Below are 21239 nucleotides of genomic sequence, written 5' to 3' on the forward strand. Positions count from 1 at the left end.
CTTGGATAGAGCCCCAGGGAACTGCTGCAAGAAGCAGATCCATGTGGAGTGGCCATGGCTGGTACTGTCCCTTGGTGTCGACTGAGAAGGAGGTACTGTGAGACCTAGCTCATGTCTTCTCTAAGGCAGCTCTTTTATTTGAAATAGCAGAAAAGGAAAGAAATTACTTAAGACTCTGGGAGGTGCTTCATTTAGATAAAGAAAACCCACTCCACCTCTCCTGTAAAGGTGTTTTATGGAAATGCCAGGTTCTAGAAGCAAACTACAGACATGTCCCAACCATTCCCAAGGTGTCCACATGCCATAGTTGCTCGTTTGAACTGAGCCCGCCCACACACCCCCTTTAGTCCTGGTTGGAGAGAGGTAACCCAAGAAAACTCAAGAGGACTACTGCATTCCTTGCTTTTATTACAAAAAATGGGAATGATCACTTTGATCAAAATGAAAAAAACCCAACACAAATGTTTGCTCACACACTGTGTACATGAGAAACTCTAGATACAAAACTCACCCCAGACACCATTTGTGCTTTATAAAAGAACATCATTTTTTGCACAGCCTCTTCCTCTCTGATCTCATGGAGAGAAAGCAGCTGGCAGAGGTTGCCTTCAAAGGTGAGGAGATTCCATGGTGACAACAAAAAGCAGGTTGGGATTTGGAGTGGGACACAGAGGACGTCTCACCGTAGCGCAGGTCCTGGTGCTGTCCCAACCTCCTTGTGTCCTGCAGCAGTTCAAGGAGACACCAAAGCCCTACAGCTTCACCAACTCAATCTATGGAATCATGCCAGGACTGAACTCCTCAGCTCTCTCCATCCATTAGCGCAGGGAATTAACAAAACCAATGGGTTGATGGTCAGCTAGAGTCGGACAGATACCACTGATCAGTTACTGCACACATACCCTGTGAACATCAGCTCCTTTCACATGCAGAAGACCCAAAAGCAGCTATGACAGCAGTCCTTTCACAGCCCCCACTTAGAAAAATAGAGATTTTTTTTTTATTATTATTTTTATTCCATCTTGGTTGAAACTGCAGCACGGTGAGCTCCAGCTGCTCCCGGGATCAAGTTGGGTGGTAATACTGTCCGTAATTCCAGGCATTCTGGTAGTTGTACTGGAAAGCAACAACACAGGGCAAGAGTTACTGACTGCCTTTGCTCCAAAGGACACCCCATAATGACTGTCACTGAGAGGATTTCAACCTCTTGTCACTGGAACCACAGAATCCCAACATGGTGGGGTTGGAAGGGACGTCTGGAGATCTTCCAGTCCAAGGCCCCTGCTAAAGCAGGGGCACCCACAGCACCTTGTCCAGGATCACAATGGCCAGAAGGGTTTGGAAGCTCTCCAGAGTAGGAGATTCTGCCACCTTTCCAGGCAGCCTGCTCCAGGGCTCCAGCACCCTCACACTGAAGAAGCTTCTCCTCATCTTCAGATGGAAGCTATTGGGTTTCAGTTTGTGACCTCTACTCCTTTCCTGTCACTGGGAACCAATGAAAAGAGTCTGGCCCCATCCTCTTGCCCTGTGTAGCACAGGACTGAGATCTCCATCCACACCAAGTCTGCTATTCCCAATGGCTGTGTTTCACAGCTTGGAGCAGCTGTCCTGGCAGTGTCCCCATGCTTGGTGAGATACCTTTCACCACCTGGCTCTGCAAAGAACACTTGATGGGGGCAGTTCTAAACCACAGCGATACACTACCACTTTGTGTCCCATCTGCAAATGCTTCCCCCATGAGCTTAGCAGGTTCCTCTCAGTCTAAAGTTTCCATTAACTCCTTCATCAAACATCTCAGTTGGACCTGTCATGCTTCACAACTCAGGAGAAGCAGAAGTCCATGCCTGCAATACCCACCCTTCCCATCTTAACATCCTACAGGAAGGCAGACTTGAAGCTCTGATTTTCCAGCCTGCCCATTGGACAAGGCAGGACATCAAATGGCCAGTCAGGCCAAAAGCAAGCAGAGCATATCCTGGAGGCTGCTGGAGCTACAGGCAAGAAGAGGAAACCAAGGTATGACTTGACTAAGTCAGAGTGCTTTATGCCACTCCAGAGGATGAAGTGAAGTGCCATGGAAGAATAGTCACAAACCCAAGCTGTGGCAGACTCATCTTGAGCAAGATGTCACAGAAACTACTAGCCAGAGAAAGTGACTATCACATGGTAAACTGACATCTTGAGGTGGGTCATCTGGCCAAATGTTTCAGCACACACAGGTCCATTGCCCTTCACCAGCAATGTCACAATCTCAACTGTCACACTTCTCTTAATGTAAACATCTAAACACCCAACCACACATCTGAGCAAGCTGCTCTAGGTGAAGATGCCCCTGCTCACTGCACTGTTGGACTAAATGAGCTTTAAAGGTCCCTTACAACCCAAACCACTCTGTGATTCCATGATGTTGGTGCACAGAGAGCCATGCATAGAGTCTAGAGAGGAATGCACAAAACCAGGAGCTCTATCTTGACTCCAGGCTTTCCTCTCCAGCTGACACTGGGCCATTGCTACAGCCACAATGTCCAGGAGGGCCCCCCACACCCACCTGGTACCAGGCGTTGTAGTTGTAGGCTGCCTGGTTGGCTTGCATGTCTCCATCCATCATCTGTGCTGATGCCAGAGCTGGGTCATCAGTCAGCATTTTCTTCTCATCTGGCTCCTCTGACCTGTGAAATTAAACAGCTACTTGTGAATGTGTCAGAGGTTAGGTTCTGGGCTGATCTGTGCATGGGGAATGATGCAATGGCTAAGAGGAAGGACTACTTTAATATTCATTGGCCTGTCCCAGTAGGGTAGAATAATTTCATTTAGAGGACAGTAAACTGTGCTTCAAGAAGCAGCAGCAACAAAGCTGGTGAAGAGTCTGGAGAACAGGACTGGTGAGAAGCAGCTGAGGGAACTGGGGTTGTTCAGCCTGAAGAATAGGAGGCTGAGGGGAGACCTCATTGCTCTCTACAATTCCCTCAAAGGAGGTTGGAGTCAGGTAGGGGCTGGTCTCTCTAGTGTCAAGTGACAAAACAAGAGGAAATGCCCTGAAATTGTGTCAGGGGAGGTTTAGGTTGGATATTAGGAAAAATATCTTCCCTGCAAGAGTGGTCAGGCATTGGAACAGGCTGCCCAGGGAGGTGGGGGAGTCACCATCCCTGGAGGTTTCAGGAAATGTGTGGACATGGAACCCTGGGACACGGTTGGTTCAGTGGCTGGACTCGATGATCCTAGAGGGCTTTTCCTACCCAAACAGTTCTATGATTCTATGCTCTGGTGTTCAAATCCTTCTGGTGCTCAAACTGAGACAGAAAAAGCCATGTTTGTGCTGAAAGCATATTTACTTTATAGAATCACAGAACTGTTTTGGTTGGAAAAGACCTCTAAGATCATCGAGTCCAACCACTGACCTAACATCAAGTGACCAGAAACCAGGGATTTTAGTCTTGCAAACAATAGGCATAAAGCTGAAAAATATCTGTATTTATGTGAAAAACTGTAAATCCACAGTGAAACTTTAGTAAGTATTCACACATTGAAGGAAAAAACACCTCTCCAAGACTGTTATCAGAAGTATTTTAAGCATTTCATAGATTTGTAGAATCACAGAGTGTTTTGGGTTGGAAAGGACCTTCAAGATCACCTAGTTTTAACCTCCCTGCCTTGGGCAGGGACAACTTCCACTAGACCAGGTTGCTCAAGGCCTCATCTGGCCTGGCCTGGAACACCTCCAAGGAGGGAGCATTTCCAAGTTCTCTCAGCTATAGCTTAGTGCCTGTTCCAGCCACCCCACACTGCTCCATCAGTCCAGCTGGGTTCACACCCCAGAAGAATTCTTTCCTACCCGTTCTCTGCTCGCCTTTTCAAAGAGTCCTGCTCCTTCAGAAGTGCCTGATGTTCATCATATGCATCCAGAAGCCTAAGGAAGACAACAGAGAAACCTGTTCTCACATCAACATTGTAAACACAGGAGCAACCACATTAAAATGTTCCACAGGTACACAGAATCCCCAAATCCCAGCATGATGGGGCTGGAAGGGACCTCTGGAGATCATCTAGTCCAACCTCACTGCTAAAGCAGGGTAACCCACAGCAGCTTGCCAGGATCACAATGTCCAGCTGGGTTTGGAAATTCTCCAGAGGAGGAGACTCCACAACTTCTCTGGGCAGCCTGCTCCAGGGATCAGGCACCCAAACCCCATTCTAAACCAAGCTCAGTGATCATCCACCTGATGATACATGTAGGGAGAAGAGACCAATCCCCACCTGGCTCCAACCTCCTTCCAGGGAGTTGTAGAGAGCAGTGAGGTCTCCACTCAGACTCCCTCCAGACTAAACAACCCCAGTTCCCTCAGCTGCTCCTCACCAGACCTGTTCTCCAGACCCTTCACCAGCTTTCTTGGCCTTCTCTGGACATGCTCCAGCCTCTCAATGTCCTTGGAGTGAGGGGCCCAAAACTGAAACCAATACACTCAAGGTGTGGTCTCAGCAATGTCCTGTACAGGGGGATAATCACACTCCTGGTCCTGCCACCCACACTCTCACTATCTAAACCCGGGAATTTGGTTGAGAAAATCACCCACCAACAAAGAGCTGATGGTGTGAAAGGCACCATTTAATGGATGCTAAGCCTACCACTTCTCCCAGCACTCTTAAAGTGACCCTAACTTGGCTGCTGCACAGGTTGCCCTCTTACTTGTTTACATCAGAACCAAAATCTTCCAGGAATTCCACTTTTCGCTGTGAAAAGGTAATTCTCATTTTAATGGAGAGTTCTCCGTTGACAGCTTTATCAAAGCAGCTCAAGATGTTCTCCTCGTTTTGCTTGAGGTCACCACTGTACTCCATTTCCAGCAAGTTGAGATAGAGCTTCGTGTTTTCCTGTGCAAAAGATGCATTAGAAGCTGTGCCCTGGCCATGTTAGGTATTTAGTGGTCAATGTATCTCTACCACAAGCACACCAGAACAGTCACACCATGAACTGTATGCCAAAACAGTCAACAAAAGGGGTTTTAGTCACATTGGTCATCTCTGACCTGGCCTGACACATAGAAATGACCTAACGTTGCAAAAAGACACATCACGCTTTCCTAGCACTGAGCTAAGAGCATGTAGAGTGCCCAACACCTACAAACTCTACAAGCCCACAGGTTTTGTTCACTCTTGAGATGAACACACATCTGGAAGAGTGAGATTCTCCACGAAAAGAGAGATTCTCCAAGGAAAAATGAAGGTATAGAGCAAGAGCTGCAAGCTACAAGTAGGGCAACCTCAGTTTAGAGGGACTGGTGTCTCCACGCAGTAATGAACCATTACAGCTACAACTCCTGTCATCATTGTTGCCCTACTTGGAAAGAAATGCTTCAGAGAGAGAAGACTGGTGATCTTTGGGGGTTGGTTTGGTTTGTTAAGGACAGCAAGGAGGGAACACATACTTTGTCCATGTCTATGGCTTCTGACAGCACTTTTCTTGCCTTTGGAAGGTTTTTCTGTACTTTGAAGAGGTGCCGAGCTAATTTGATGGCATAAAAGGAGGACTCAGTGAGGGACTTGGCGTTCCTCATAGCCTCTTCCAGCAGGTGCTCAGCTTCTTCCATGTTGCCGTGCCTGCGCTCCAAGCTGACTCTGCGCAGGCGGATCATGGCTAGCCCTAGAATACACTCCTCAAAGGTCTTCAAGATCCTCCTGGCTTCATCAATGTTGCCTGAAACACCGGTTGAGATGCTTTAGGATAGGAGACACCCAACAGCCTCCTGACCACCAGAATCCCTCCCAGCAGAACCCCGGGGTTGCTCTTACCCTGCTGCTCCTCAAAGGCTGCCCACAACATGTGAACCATGGGTTTCTTAGGCAGGTGTATTGTGCAAGCCCTGCTGTAGACATGCCTCACTCCTTCAATACTATGATTCTCCATGTATTTGGCATACTATGGTTGAAAACAGAGCAGAGATGGGAGAGTTTAAAGCTTGTATTTGCCTTTCCAAACATGCCAGAGTGATAAAATTCTTTTGTTTTAAACCCATTCAGCACCTTTATGGAACCACTAGACTAGTTTCTGTAAGGAAGGACGTAGAGAGGCAACGAAGTTGGCATATGCAGCAGTCAAATCTGGTTGCAAGCAGACCATCTCCTAATGCAACAGATATAGTTATATATGAACAACGTTCCACAAAGAGTACAAAAGGTTAGTCACTAGGTCAAGGTATTGCCAGCGGCAAGGAGATGATGGGTGGCAAACCACTTCTCCCTTACCTTAATCCAGAAGTCCTCATAGAGGGCACATGAAATAACACATCTCTCAAAGAGGACCACGACTCGCTCGTGAGTGCCATTCTCTATCTCAAACTCTAAGTACTCTTTCCAGTTTTTCAGCTGAATTTTCTCCAGAGGTTTGACATGAAAGTAAGGCCTCTTGATCTGCAAGAGTCAAGCAACACCACTTCAATCAGTGGGACTGTGGGACCACACCAATCACAGATCGCATTGGGTTGGACGAGACCCTCAAAGGTCATCTTGTCCAACTGCCCTGCAGTCAGCAGGGACATCTGCAACTAGACTGGGATGCCCAGAGCCCAGTCAAGTCTGATCTCAAGTGCCTCCATGGACGGAGCCTCAACTGCATTACTGGGCAACCTGTTTCAGTGTCTCACCACCCTCATTGTGAAGAACTTCCTCCTAATGTCCAAACTTCCTCCTTATGTCCAAGGACATTATCCAGCCAGATCTACTGGGGTTACCCAAGTGCTGATCAAGAGATGCTGCTGGTATTATTCTAGGCTAGGCACTTCTTGCTCTAGAAAGCTCTTGGAGTGCAAAGTGGTTACAGAAGATGAGCAAGAACTCGGTGATGCTGATCCCTTTAAAACCTGTGGTCACAATGTAACAGCAACATTATCATGGAATCATAGAGGTTGATGAAGGTCTCAAAGATTATCTAGTCAAAACATTAGCCCAGCACTGCCAGGTCACCACTAAACCATGTCCCTCAGCACCACATCTACATGGCTTTAAAACCCAGGGATGGGGACTCCACCACTGCACTGGGAAGCCTGGACCAGACCTTGGCAACCCTTCTGGGGAAAAATTAATTCCTCACGTGCAAACTAAACCTCCCCTGGTGTAATCTGAGGCCATTTCCTCTTGTCCTATCACTTGTTCCTTGGGAGAGGAGACCAACCCCCACCTGGCTTCAACCTTCTTTCAAAGAGCTGTAGAGCCAAACATCTCCCCTCAGCTTCCTTTTCTCCCAGCTGAAGAACCCCAAAGATGAACACCAATGAACGCATTCCACATAGAGAGCTGAAGTACTTACTGTACTAGCACTGCTTTGACCTACAGGCAGCAGAGCATCCTTCCAGAGATCTTGCTTTTCCTCTCTCCATCTTTACCTTTACCTGATCATTTCTTTCCTGTACTGCAATTCCATCTCAGGGACATCCACACAACACATCAAGAACTCACAATAATTAAGAAGTTAATGTTCAATCCTTTACACCCACCTGGAATGTAAAGCAAATCACCCCCTCCATGCTCCTCACTGAACCCTACTATGGAACCCAAGGCTCTTCACTGCTACAATAAACTCATAGGATCATTTTGGATGGAAAAGACCTTTAAGATCATCAAGTCCAACCACTATCTAACCCAACTGAGTCCAGTGCTAAACCATGTTCCTTAAGCAAACAGGTCTAAATGGTCTCCATCACTCATCTGGCCTCTGTTATCAATCTAACTCATTTCTATCCATTCCAAGACAAAATGTGTATTTCAGACACCTCGTAGGTCTATCATGTTGGTATCCACAGAACAGATCACAGAATGCATTGGGTTGGAAGGGATACTCAAAGGTCATCTTGTCCAGCTCCCCTGCAGTGAGCAGGGACACCTCCAACTAGATCAGGCTGCCAAGGGCTACATCAAGCTCGACCTTGAATGTGTCCAGGGATGGGGTCTCAATCACATCTCTGGAAAACCTGTTCCAAATACTCTTCTTTTGTCAGAACATGTAGTGATTCTGGCCAGGAACAAGAGGACACCCTGTTTCTTACACATTTTCTCCAGCATATCCACAGTTTTACCATTCTTCTAAGTAATCATTTGTAGCTTCATGAGCCAAGAAGACCTTCACTCATAACCTCATTTTCCACAAGACTCCAGTGTATTTGAGCCTCCCCTACTGTAAGGACATGCCTTGAGTGCTCTGCTTCTCCATGATGTATGGGGCTGGTTGTGGTGGAACAGAAAGAGGAACCCACCTGAGTTACAGTTCTAAAGTCAATGTGAGCAGGAGTGGTTACATGCAGTGTGCTGGAGTTCACAGAATGGGTTTGATTGGAAGGGACCTTAAAGATTCCAAACACCCTGCCATGGGCAGGGACACCTCCCACTAGACCATGTTGCTCAAGGCTTTGTCCCATCTGGCCTACAACATGTCAGGGAGGGGGCATCTACAACCTCCCTGGACAACCTGTTCCAATGAGCAACCATGGTGTTCCAGAAGCAACCACAGTAGCAACCCTCTGAGCCAAAGAAGCATCTGCTGCAGACTGATGGCCAAGACCTCTCCCAACTGGAAGATGCTCCTACTCCAGCCAACATCCTGCTCCCTACAGCCTCGCTGCCCTACTCAAGGTTCTCCAAAGTTCTTCTGGCCTATAAGGTGTCTGGCCTAGTGCAATAAGCAACAGGACAGGGGACACGAGAAGCCCCTGCAAATGTCTCCTAGCCAAATGGTCAGGCTAATTTATGACTTAGTGGTTTGTAGACAGGAGCTGCAGGTTTGATGGATCCTGTTGGCAAACTCAAGTGAACTGTGTCCAGGTTTCAGAGTGAGAACCCATTCTCCTTTCAGGACAGGATTAGCTCTGCAGCCAGAGATGATCTCAGATTTTGGAGCGTGATGGTGAAACACAAACCCATCCCAATTCCATTCTCCCTTCAGGACAGGCAGCCAGAACCTCCTCCACTGCATTACCCTGCAGCACCTCAGCGACAAGGCAGTCCTGACACACACACTTCATGACCATGTGTTCAAAGACCACTCATCACCAGCACCCCATCTCACCTCTCCCCAGGCACTCCTCAACCACATTTCAATGATCAGATGGCAGAGCTGCCCTCACAAACTGGCTTTTCAGAAGAAACACAGCAGAGTGTGAAAGCCCATCTTTGCTGAAAGCCCCACAACAGCTCCAATCACAAGGTTTGTCACCCAATCCCTAGCTCCAGGGTTTATGTTCAAAGCTCTTGCACCTCCTGCCTTACATAGAAGACCCAAACTTACCGCTTCCTCAAAGGTCCACCTCTTACTGACTTCGTGTTCGTTGTGGTTAAACATCTCCTGGTGAATCTCAATGATTCTGTGCCTCATGTTCTCTATCTCAGTGACCAGCTAAAACACAAGTTTGAAGATGTGACACAGGCAGACACCACATCACCTTTGTAAATGCATTTTAGGGTGACAGTCACGTGCATAAACCCAAAGTACCAGAGATGTTGCCTTGAAGGGGCAGGGGAAGGGGTGGGACACTGTCCACATGGTGCCCTTACCTTCAGCACAATCCAACTAAACTGATTTTCTACCTCAAGTTTTGCTTTATGCTGAAGGTAATTGAGATTTAAGATGGATTTTCACCCAAGTCAAACATGGTTTCAATCAACAGTTCCTCTGGATGGCTCCATTTCCACATGCCTGTGAAGGATGTGAACCTCCACAGACCACTACTGAAGAACAATTTCCTTGGATCACAGTTGCTCACAGAATCATTTTGGTTGGAAGAGACCTAATTTAAGACTGAGTCCAACCATCCTCTGACTCTACCAAGGCTGGTGCTAAACCACACCCCTCAGCACCACATCTCTGTGTCTTTACACCACCTCCAAGAATGGGGATTCATTCAATCACCTCCCTGGGCAACCTGCTCCAGTGTATGAGAACCTGAACTTTCATTGAAGAAGTTTCATCTAATATCCAACCTAAACCTCCTCTGGAGAAACTTGAGGCCATTTCCTCTTGTCCTGTCCCTCCTTTCTTGGTGGAAGAGACCAGCCCCCACCTGGCTCCAACCTCCTTTCATGGATTTGTAGAGACTCAGGTCTCCCCTCAGCTTCCTCTTCAGGCTGAACAACCCCAGTTCCTTCAGCTGCTCCTCACCTGACCTGTTCTCCAGGCCCTTCATCAACTTTGTTGCCCTTCTCTGGACCTTCTCCAGCACTTCAATGTCATTCTTGAACTGAGGCCCCAAAACTGAACCCAGAACTCAAGGTGTGTCCTCTCCAGTGCCCAGCACAAGGGCACAATCATTTCCCTGACCCTGCTGGCCACACCACTGCTGATCCAAGCCAGGATGCTGGTGGCCTTCTTGGCCACCTGGGCACACTGCTGGCTCATCTTCAGCCACTGTCAGCCAGCACCCCCAGATCTTTCTCTGCTATGCAGCTTTCTAGTCACTCTGCCCCACTCCTGGAGCATTCATGGGGTTGGTGTGACCTAAGCGCAGGACCCGGCACTTGGCCTTGTTGAACCTCATCCCATTGGCCTCATCCCATCAATGCTGCCTGGCCAGCCACTTCTGTACTCATTTCCTAATATGGTATAATTACTGTTAACCCTTAAAGCTTTCCACACCACTTCCATAATTTTTTAACTCCATGTCTTTACTACCTCTGAGAAGGTGTGTCCCATAGACAAGCTGACACACAGAGAACCAGAGGAACAACTCAGCTGCATAGACACCAAACTGTCTGCACCTAAACTCATCCCTCAGGCACAGAACAAGGCAGGAACATCCCTAAGCACCCTCAGGCTGCCTACCTTGGCAGGGTCAGTGATGTCTTCAGTCCCAGAGGGCAGGTCATCTCCTGGCTGCGCCTCCTCCCCAGTGTGGCCATTGACTGAGGCAAGCTCCCTGCGCAGCTGGACAAACTGCTCCGTGGTCAGGAAGTCCCGAGGCAGGTTGTTCTGGATGTGTTCCTTAAACCTGAGAGCAGGCAGAAACAATGCAACACAACCTTGATGTCTCATGTGGCAACACTCTGCCCACCCAGAGCTGAACAATCAGTCCCAGAGGGGCTCTGAGGTGATTTATCAATTGGAGTGGTACTGAGAATGCAGCTTCTGACAACACACACACAAATGCAGCTTCCGCCAGCTGCCAGGCTCCAAAACCTTCTTGTCTCAAAGTGAAATAAAAGGGTGATGCACTCCAGTGGTTCACTACTGAAGATGACAGACCACTCATCATCAAAAAGTGATGCCAAAGGATAAGAGCAGCTGTAGAGAAAGATACTTTATGTTCAAACAAAAAGGTCTGTAGAAGTTATACAGAAGGCTGATTAACCCAGGTTCTGGTTAAGGAGCTTTGGAGCTGGCTGCCCAGAGAGGTTATGGAATCTCCTTCTCTGAACAGATTCCAGACCCAGCTGGCCATTGTGATCCTGGACAAGCTGTTGTGGGTGACACTGCTTCAACAAGGAGGGTTGGATTGGACGATCTCCAGAGGTCCCTTCCCACCAGCATGTGCTAGGATTGGGTGAAATCACTCGTTTCTCTTTACCTCTGGAAGTGATGACTGTAGAGCTGCGTCGGGATGCCAAGGATGCGGTCATAGATGGAGGTCACCTCCCTCAGGTTGCCCTGCTCATTCTCCCAGTTGATGTACATCTCCCAGAGCCGGTCAGAACGGAAGTCTGTCCCCGCAGCCAGCACTGCATGCTCGTAGGCTCTGAAAGGGAAACCATTGCACAGTTGTTCCTGGGTGAGGTGGGAGCACAAGGAGGCTGTGGCTCCCATTTGAAGATTGGGTGTTCAAAACATAAGTAGATGTGGCTTGTCTAGTGGTCACGGAGGTGTTGGTTAGAAGCTGTGACTCAACGATCTTAGAAGTCCTTACCACCCTTAATGATACTACAATTATGAGCAACCTCATCTACTCGCAGCCATACTTGTGTTCAAGACTGAAGTTGTTCAAAGTATTCTCTAGGTGTCTGCAGGAGTTCACGAAGCTCAGACTCGCCTTCTCCTCTACCACTGCCACAACTGAATAAAGGCAACAGGAAAAGCCACTTGCAGGTGTGCAAGACATGAGGAAAACACCTGACCTTTACCACCCTGTCAGATTCCAAAGCCATTATTTAGCAGTTTAACACAGCCATACATCAATCGCGTTGCTCGGAGCTAACTTACAGCTCAATAACGGTTTTGCATCAACCTTTGGTCCAACCACTCACTAAAAGCAGGACCACTGCCAGCCAAAGATGAGGTCAGAATCATGTTGGCTGTACCCTGAACATCTCCAAGGAATTAAATCCCCGTATCTAAATTCCATGGAATTAAACTCCCCAGATTCTCTGGGGAACTTGCTGCATCACTGCACAAAGTAGTTCTTAACATCCAGTGTGAAGCTCTCAAGACACAACATTTGGCCCCTGTAGGACATCGTGAGGCCACACCTTAGGTACTGGGTTCAGTTTTGGGTGTCACTCACTCCCAGACACTGAGAGGGACTAGAGCAGGTCCAGAGAAGGGCAAGGAAGCTGGTGAAGTGCCTGGACAACAGGTCTAGTGGAGCAGCTGAGGGAACTGGGGTTGTTTAATCTGGAAAATAAAAGGCTGAGGAGAGACCTCATAGCTCTCTACAACTCCCTGAAAGGAGGCTGGAAGTTAGGTGGAGGTTGATCTCTTCTCCCTGCTATCAGGTGATAGAGGAAATGGCCTGAAATTGCCTCAGGTGAGGGTTAGATTGGACATCAGGAAAAATGTCTGTCCTGCAAGAGTGGTCAGGCATTGGAACAGGCTGCGAAGTGAGACGATAGGCACCACCCTTGGAATCATTCAATAAACATGTGGACAAGGCACTTTTGGACATTTGGGTACACGCAGACCTCGTCTGTCACCACCCGCTCGCAACTCACCCTCGGATGGTGCTGTTGGTTTCAGGATCAGAAGGGTCCAAGGTCTCCTTGAGGAAGTTTATATAATGGATCCAGAGATCAACACTAAGAGGAATGGCCTGCAGCCCTCTGCGATAAACCTATGAAGAGAAGAGGAGCTGTAGCTGACAGAGGTGATGGTGTCCCAGTAGAGAGGCAACACTGTGTTATCCGCTGAACCTCGGACATACTAATTACTGGAATTTTGTTTAAATAATCTACCATTACCATTTGGGTGGAGGTTGGATAGAACATGGCAATGTTCTGATCTCCACGTGCAGAGTCTTGATCTTCAAAGCGCAGCGGTCCCTGCATTCTGACCAGGTTGTGTGGGCAGGCTTTGGGGTACAGACCATAGGGCACAGACCCATTAGAGCATCATTGACAGCGTCTGACCAAAAATGCAATAGAGATGGAGCAATTGTGACCAGCAAAAAAATAGAAAAGAATAATACAAAAAAAAAAAGAATAAAAAACCAACTCTAGAGTTGTGAAAAATGAGGAACAAAGGGAAGTGAGAGAAAAGCCCTGCCCTACTTGTTAAGCTGCAGTGTAATTTACAGAGGGCTTGCACTGCAAAGCTTGACAAACTGTAGAGGTTTAACGCACCTGCCAACAAAGAGAAAAAACATTAGCTACAGATGCCACAGGGGTGACACGTGCACACCAAACTCCTACCAACCTGGCAGGCACTGGCAGCCAAATGACTTGTGGGAGCTTAGTCATTTTTTGGCCAACAGGAGCAACGGCAAGAGCTGTGCCCAGCTACCTACGTACCTCATCAGACTGCTTGACGTTCTCGTGGCGCTTCTCAAGGTCCGCGTACTTCTTCCAGTAGCCATAGCAGTATGGGTAATGGGTGAAGAACCTGTCGAAGGCCTTCCTGGCAGCTGGCAGGTGGTTCTGCAGGAAAGAGACAAGAGCAATGGATCCTCTCCTTCAAAACAACTCCAGGTTAGCTTAACCTCTACCATTGTTTCCATATTGTCTTAAAAATGATCCCTGTTAGTCAGTAACCTCTTCCAATGACTGAAAACAAATCATTTCTACTTGGGCATCTCTGAGGGCTTCAAAGCAATCATTTTGGTTTGGTCACCTTTGATGACTTCAGAAAAAAACATTTCTATTTGGTCATTTCTGAGAACTTCAAAACAATCATTTCTATTCTGTGATCACTGCTGATGACATTTTTCAAGGGCAACTGGCCATGCTAGAAAGTTAGGCACAGCAGACCCTCATCAAATTCAACAAGAACAAACAGAGTCCTGCAACTGAGGAGGAATAAGCCCCTGCACCACTACAGGGGAGGAATGGCTTGCTCAAAAGCAGTTCCACAGAGAAGGACCAGGGAGTGCTGGTGGGCAACAAGCTCCCCAGGAGACAGCAATGTGCCCTTGTGGACAAGAAAGTCAATGGTCTCCTAGGGGATGTGAAGAAGAGTGTGGCCAGCAGGTCAAGGGAGGTTCTCATCCACCTCTACTCTGCCCTAGGAAGGCCACATCTGGAGTCCTGGGCCCAATTCTGGGCTCCCCAGTTCAAGAGAGACAGGGAATTATTGGAAAGAGTTCAGTAGAGGCTGCAAAGATGCTGAGGGGCCTGGAGCATCTCTTTGAGGAGGAAAGGCTGAGAGACCTGGGGCTGTTGAGCATGGAGAAGAGCAGCCCAAGAGGGGATCTTCTCAATGCTCAGCAAGAGCCAAAGGACCTGTGGGCAGAAAGAAGATGAGGCCAGACTCCTGTCAGTGGTGTTCAGTGACAGAACAAGAAACAACAGGCACAAATTGGAACCCAGGACGTCCACCTGAGAAACTTGTTTGGTATGAGGGTGCTGGAGCCCTGGAGCAGGCTGCCCAGAGAGGTTGTGGAGTCTCTCTCTCTAAAGAGATTCCAAACCCAGCAGGACATTATGATCCTGGGCAAGCTGCTGTGGGTGCTCCTGCTTTAGCAGTGGGGGTGGACTGGCTGATCACCAGAGGTCTCTTCCAATCCCCACCATGCTGGGGTCCTAAGTAACCGTGTTAAAACAGCACCCACAAAAGCTCAATGCACTGTACCGGATTTGTCCTTAGTATACCCATGATTTGTGTTCATTCTTTCAGGGAGAATGGGGGGAAGGCACTGACCTCCTGCTCTACATACTGCAGCAGATACACCCATCCTGTGAAGTCCTGGGGATTGTCCTCCACCACTTTCCAGAACTTGTCGAAGTCTGGAGGGAAGTTAGCCTCGATATCTGACGTTTGCAAGCTTTCGATGTTGGGGATCTCACTCTCCTGTGTGTTCTCTTCATTCAGGTCCGGGGAACTATCAGGGGACTGCTCCATCTCAGTCACACTCATGATCTCTGTACTAAAGTCCATCTGCTGTTCTTCTGTTGATGTGTCAGCCCCATTTTCTGTGCTGTCATTGCTAACTGTTGGCTTCTCCTCCTCTGCATTGTCCGAGTTCTCCATGGCTGAGGTTCCTGCTCTACAAGATCCTGTGGAAACAAAAACATTCAGCACTCAGTGACGATTCAAGTGGAACTTGGGCGTGAAATGTCAGCTAAGAGTCATGGATGCTTCAGGCATCTCTGTATTTCGCCACACACCTTCACTTTGGTCTACTAGGTTGGACTAGAGGATCACGAAGGTCTCTTCCAACTTAAGTCATTCTGTGATCCTTCACCTACCAGCCTTATTTACAGTTAAAGATGTTAACAGCAGCTGTATTTTTTAGTATCTGCACACACAAATCATTGTGGTTTGGTCAAAAAGCATCATAGGGCACTACTGAGGCATAAAAGTGACTCAAGACTTCTACTATGACTCTAGTATAAGTTTGTTCTAGATAATTATGTTCAGATTTACCCAACTCTCCTCCTTACTACAAACTGGCAACTTCTCTGTAAGACAAATACCTGCTGAAATGAACCATCCATGCCTTAAGTGATGCCTCTGCCGAGAACTACTCCCAGCACCAGACTCATCTCACATTAATGATGCCTCCAAAAAAAACCCCATCCAGCATCAGAGGACCACATAAAATGTCCACCTGACATGCAGTGGTTCTCTCCCACACACAGCTCGTGTGTGAGATGCTTCCTCCTGCCCTTCAGGACAGACTCCATCTTCCTCCTACTCTTTGTTCTGATCTTCCTGGAATGCTACTGCCGTGCCCTGCCCTTGTCCCAAAGCCTACTCCAGCCTAACATGGCTGCCTGCTGCTCTGCCAAGCAGTGCCTGGCCTCAAGGGATCCCCACCTTCACCACCCAATGCCTTGGAGTAAGGTGGTCCACTGAGCCTTCTTGCAGTCAAACCAGGTCCTAATGACTAACAGATTCTAGGCAATGGAGCACCCTGGTGCTGTTAGCTGTGTCACAGACTGGTTTGGGTGGGAAGGGACCTTTCAAGGTCATCTAACACCCCTGCAGTCAGCAGGGGCATCTGCAAATACAGCAGATTTCTTAGAGACCCAAACAACCTGACCTGCAGTGGTTCTAGGGATGGGGCATCCATCAGCTCTGCAGGCAACCTGGGACATGTTCTCAGCACCCTCAGAGTCTAAAATTTCTCCCTTCTCGCCAATCTGAATCTCTTCCTCTTTTAGTTCAAACCATTACCCCTTGTTCTGTCACAAGCCCAAAAGTCTGTCCCCAGCTTTCTAATCAGACCCTTTAAGCACTGAAAGGCTACCAAAAGGTCTCCCTGGAGCCTTCGCTTCTCCAGACTGCACAAACCCAGTGCTCTCAGTGCTGGTAAGAGACAGAATGGCTTGCTCTCACTTCTACAAATGCATTGACAGAGAAGAACAAAATCTGTCAGACAGAAGAAATAGTCCCTATCTTCTCTGCAGCAGCCTCAACATATGAGGTAACAGCTCACATTTAGCCTGGGAGCTCACCAGGACACTTATCCTGGGCATACAGCTAGAAACTCCACGTTTTGCCCTGCAAAGCTGTCTCAACAACTGCTTTTGGGAAGGGCTGGTTTCTCTTCTCTGTTGCATGCATCTGCTGGCAGCCCTAAAAACACAATTTCTTCTCTTAAACAGTTCATGATTTTCTAATTTTGTATAGCTACCAGTCACAAAAATTAAGTGTTGGTGATGTTTAGAAGCCACTAAAACATGCTCACATGCTGTGAGCACACAGTGCACTACAGCGCTTCTGTTCTACCAGCAGGAGAGGACACCTGTGCAAGGGGAGCCGTCTATTTCCTCCATGAGTAGCTCTGGCCCACACACTGAGCTACTCCAGAAAGTCTGCATACAAAGCTGGCTTCTTTAGTTAGTGTTGGAGATACCAACAACAACTAGACCATGTCCCAGAGTGCCACATCTACTCAGTTTTTGAACACCTTCAGAGATGGTGATTCCACCACCTCCCTGGGCAACCTGTTCCATTGCCTGATCACTCCTGCAGGAAAGTGTTACTCATGCCTAACCTAAACCTTCCTTGGCACAATTTCAGGCCACTTCATCTCACTGTATCACCTGATAATAGGGAGATGAAACCAACCCCCACCTGGCTCCAACCCCCTTTCAGGAAGTTGGAGAGAGCAAGAAAATCTCCCCTTGGTTTCCTTTTCTCCAGGCTGAACAACCCCAGTTCCCTCAGCTGCTCCTCACCAGATCTGTTCTCCAGCTTTGCTGCCCTTCTCTGGACCTGCTCTATCCCCTCAATATCCTTTTGGGTTGAGGGGGCCAAAACTGAACCCAGGTGTGGCCTCAAAAGTGAGCATCTAACACAACTAACCGTGTAATAGAGTAACTCAATTCCAGGAGTTTTAGACCACTCAAGCTAAGTAACTGAATAAATCTATCAGATAACTACAGGCACTAAGTGTTCATTAATTTGCCCACAAGCATTACTTAAGCCCATTCCTATTAAAGCCTCAGCACAGACAAGGCAGGTGTTAAGAAACATGAACGAACCAGTGGAAAATATCGAGGTAAAAGCAGAAACAGGCAGCACCCCATAATTCCACACCCCCTCTCACACCCTTCCAAGGCTCTTCACAGCCCTGATAAGCAGCCGGTTGAAACCTTCTGGGCCAGACCTGACTGCAGGGCGTTACCAGCATGTCCCTTCCATTGCTTCTGCCCCAAGATTAAGGTTTAGTAACCAAAATACTGAATCATAGAACTGTTGAGGTTGGAAGAGACCTTTGAGATGATCAAAATGGCTTAGGCAGTGCCACCAAACCATGTCCCTCAGCACCCCATCCACGTGTCTCTTAAACACCCCCAGTCATGGTGACTCCCAGCACCCCCCTGGGCAGTCTCTTCCTGCGCCCGAGAAGCCGCGCTGTAAAGTGCTCCTCAGGTGCAATCTAAACCTCCCTGAGGCAGCTTGAGGCCATTTCCTCTTATCGTGTCACTTGTTGCATGTGAGAAAAGAACAAGCCCCACCCGGCTCCAACCTCCACTGAGAGTCGTAGAGAGCAATGAGGCCTTCCCCCAGCCTCCTTTTCTCCAGGCTGAACAGCCCCAGGTCCCTCAGCTGCTCCTCACAGGACCTGTTCTCCAGACCCTTCACCAGCTTCGCTGCTCTCCTCTGGACACGCTCCAGCACCTCGCTGACCTCACTGGAGTGAAGGGCCCAAACCTGAACCCAGGACCCGAAGTGTGGCCTCACCAGTGCGCAGTACAGGGGAACAACATAGCAACGATGCGATAAAACGTGAAGCCCTCAATGCCTGTGAGCCGGCCGACCACCCCTTCCGAGACTTAGCGGCGCTTACAGCACATAAACCGGAAACGAACCACCTTTCCCTCACTGCGGAGTTAATCACAGTCGTTATTTAACACACCCGAGCCTCACGGGCAGGACAGGCTAACCGCTGGCCACCTGAAGCGCGGCCGGAGGCAGGGGCCCGAACGTGGCTGCAGGCTGCGAGCCCCGCGCCGGCCACCCTTCTCGGCAGAACGCGGCCGAGCAAGCCTTAGTCCTGCCACAGGGGGCCCTGCCGCCCCCCTTCGCCCCCCGAGCCCCCGCAGTCCTCACCTGCAGCCGGCACCTCCGCTGGGCCGGTGACCGCCAGCCTGCCGCGCTGCCGCCGGGCCCCGAGAACCGCGCACGGCGCCTGCGCACAGCCCCTCGCGCCTGCGCCCCGGCGGCGCCGCGCAGACGCCCTGCGCCCTGCCCTGCTTCCCGCCAAATGGCGGCCGCGCGCCTCCCCTGCCGCGCGGCTCTGCGGAAATCGGGCCCCGGGCTGTCGGCGGAGCCGGGGACACGCGGGGGGGGGGGGGACGGGGGGACGGGAGCGAGGGGGACAGTGGGAGGGGGAGAGGGGAACGGAAGGAGGGAAAAGGGGGAAGGGAAAAGGAACAGGAAAGGAAAGGGATAACAGACAAGGAAGGGGATTAACGGATAACGGACAGGGGAAAGGAAAATGGGGAAAAGGAGAGGGAAGGGAAAAGGGAGAAAGGAAAGAAAATGGAGAAGGAGAAGGGGAAAACAGAATGGAAAAGTGGAAAAGGGGAAGAGAAGAGAAAAGGAAGGAGCAGGCTGGGGTTCCTTTTCCCCAGAGCTGTGCATTCCCAGGCAGAGGAGCAGCCCCAGCCCCTAAACCAACTTGCCCGGGCTTTAACAGCTGCCACAGCAAAGCTCATCCTCCACACCTGGCTAAAACCCCAGCAGATTTCTCACAAAAGCCACACACTCCCTTCTTGTACAGGATAATTGGCAGCATGAAGTTTAAAGAAGTCACTACATGACTCTGATGAGAAGGTGTCTTTATTCACCAGCAATCTGAGAGGGTTCTGTACTCCATCTTCTCCAGTGACCAGCAGGCATGACTCGGGAGGGACTTGTCCTCTGTCACCAGGCACACTGGTGAGGGTGGCAGCGAGGGGAGTGAGCCTCAGCACAGCTCAGGCTCTCCCAACACCAACCCTGCTGCTGCATGAACAACACCCAACACTGTGAATCAGCACCATGGGGATGGTCCTGTCTGTCTCCATGTAAACAGTTAGTTGTCTATGTGTCCTGATTGAGTTTCACACACAGAGAGGTCCTTATTTTAGGTAGTTATGTCCAAGAATTCTTCTAAACTCTTCTTGATGTGCGGTGGCTGAGCTGCAGCTTGAGTGAGCAGACTTGGACCCATCTGTGTAAAAAGTGCTTTAGATAATTTTGCTGTGGCCGTCCGGATGTTCCCCCCGGCTCCAGGCAAAGAGCCACTGTTGGTCATGTTCCCCAGAAGGTGCCAAAGGACAACCAGAACTTTCTGCTCCACAGCATAAGGCTTTCGTGGGTATAACTCCATAACGAGGTCTGCAAGGAAGGCAATAGGTCAAACAGTGTTTGGAGATGGTTTAAAACACAATGCAGAGGTGAAACCCTGCTTTGAGAGGCTTTGAAAAGCAGTCAATGTCAAATCAGAATGGTTTTGGGTTGAAAGGGACCCTAAAGATCATCTAGTTCCAACCCTCTGCCATGGGCAGGGACACCTTCCATTATACTAGGTTGCTCAAGGCCCCATCCAACCTGGACTTGAAGACTTTTCCAGGGAGGGGCCATCCACAACGTCCTTGGACAACCTGTTCTAGTGTCTCCATCCTCACTCTTTCTTCCTAATCTCTAGTCTAAGCTTCCCCTCTTCCAGCTCATAGCCATTGTCCCTCATTCTATCACCACAAGCCCTTGTAAAAAGCCCCTCCCCAGCTCTCCTATAGCCCCCCCTTGATATACTGGAAGGCTGCTCTAAGGTCTCTCTGGAGCCTTTTCCAGACTCAACAGCCCCAGCTCTCTCAGCCTGTCCACACAGGGGAGTGTTCCAGCCCTCTGATCATCTTTGTGGCCTCCTTGGGACCGTCTCCAACAGTTCCAAGTCCTCATTGTTCTGAGAACACCAGAAATGGACACAGTGCTGCAGGAAGGGTCTCAGGAGAAAATAGTAGAGAGGCAGAATCACCTCCCTCATCCTGCTGGTCACGCTGCTTTGGATGCAGCTCGTATGGCTTGCTTCATGGCTGCAAGTGACCACTGCTGGCTCATGTTGAGTTTTTCATCAACTGACACCCCCAAGTCCTTCTCAAGACTGCTCTCAAGCTACTCCTCACCCAGCCTCTATTTGTGCTTCAGACTGTCCCAATCCAGGTGTAGGACCTTGCACTTAGCCTTGTTGCACTTCATGAGGCTGGCTTTGGCCCACCTCTCCAGCCTGTCCAAGTCCCTCTTGACATCCCTGCAAACACCCCTTTTATCCTCTCTTAGTTTAGAGGGCAGCACAGGTACTGCAGATTATTAAAGTGTTCTATAAAAATACAACAGGGAAAGGAAACTTGGAGGGGCTTTTGCAGGTACTTTTTAGTCAGGATTGTCATAGGGGTGTTCT

The 21239-nt window shown here is 49.1% G+C and overlaps 2 protein-coding genes and 1 non-coding gene across 5 annotated transcripts in view; all 3 read right to left on the bottom strand.

Annotated features, from left to right (window-relative positions):
* Positions 1-391: 391 nt before the first annotated feature.
* Positions 392-18979, bottom strand: PRPF39 (pre-mRNA processing factor 39). Of its 3 annotated transcripts, XM_068166804.1 has the most exons (14): positions 18905-18979; positions 15041-15396; positions 13696-13821; positions 12901-13019; positions 11544-11711; positions 10802-10967; positions 9272-9379; positions 6241-6405; positions 5788-5914; positions 5424-5692; positions 4685-4869; positions 3833-3907; positions 2549-2669; positions 392-1116 (listed from the first exon to the last, which is right to left on the bottom strand). In XM_068166804.1, exons 2-14 carry the CDS (start codon positions 15368-15370, stop codon positions 1066-1068), a joined length of 2010 nt encoding a protein of 669 aa, XP_068022905.1. In that variant the 5' UTR covers positions 15371-15396; positions 18905-18979; the 3' UTR covers positions 392-1065. The 3 variants fall into 3 exon arrangements, with proteins under 3 accessions (XP_068022905.1, XP_068022907.1, XP_068022906.1); XM_068166806.1 differs by lacking the exons at positions 15041-15396; positions 18905-18979 and adding an exon at positions 13147-13256 and having other exon boundaries at positions 13696-13711; XM_068166805.1 differs by lacking the exons at positions 13696-13821; positions 15041-15396; positions 18905-18979 and adding an exon at positions 13147-13672.
* On the bottom strand, positions 5252-5333 carry LOC137455739 (small nucleolar RNA SNORD127). Its single transcript, XR_010990882.1, has one exon. It is a non-coding gene; the product is annotated as a small nucleolar RNA SNORD127 (small nucleolar RNA).
* Positions 18980-19620: 641 nt separating the features above from the next.
* LOC137455736 (TOG array regulator of axonemal microtubules protein 1-like) overlaps positions 19621-21239 on the bottom strand; it is a 36560-nt gene continuing 34941 nt past the window's right edge. The window contains exon 21 of the mRNA XM_068166812.1: positions 19621-20176. Coding sequence (XP_068022913.1) covers positions 19923-20176 — 254 coding nt within the window. The 3' untranslated portion in view covers positions 19621-19922. The remainder of the gene's footprint in view (positions 20177-21239) is intronic.

This window comes from Melanerpes formicivorus, unplaced genomic scaffold, assembly GCF_026170545.1.
Source record: "Melanerpes formicivorus ecotype bairdi unplaced genomic scaffold, bMelFor1.0.p_v2 SCAF_107, whole genome shotgun sequence".
Lineage (NCBI taxonomy): Eukaryota > Metazoa > Chordata > Aves > Piciformes > Picidae > Melanerpes > Melanerpes formicivorus.

What these genes read in the sequence shown, in the direction of transcription:
- PRPF39 (XM_068166804.1), bottom strand. Translation starts at nt 15,370, where the DNA reads ATGGAGAACTCGGACAATGCAGAGGAGGAGAAGCCAACAGTTAGCAAT. An exon ending in TGCAGTATGTAGAGCAGGAG is followed by an intron (nt 13,822 to 15,040) that starts GTCAGTGCCTTC and finishes TCTTTCCTGCAG; the next exon opens with AACCACCTGCCAGCTGCCAG. An exon ending in AGCCTTTGAGGAGCAGCAGG is followed by an intron (nt 5,693 to 5,787) that starts GTAAGAGCAACC and finishes CCGGTGTTTCAG; the next exon opens with GCAACATTGATGAAGCCAGG.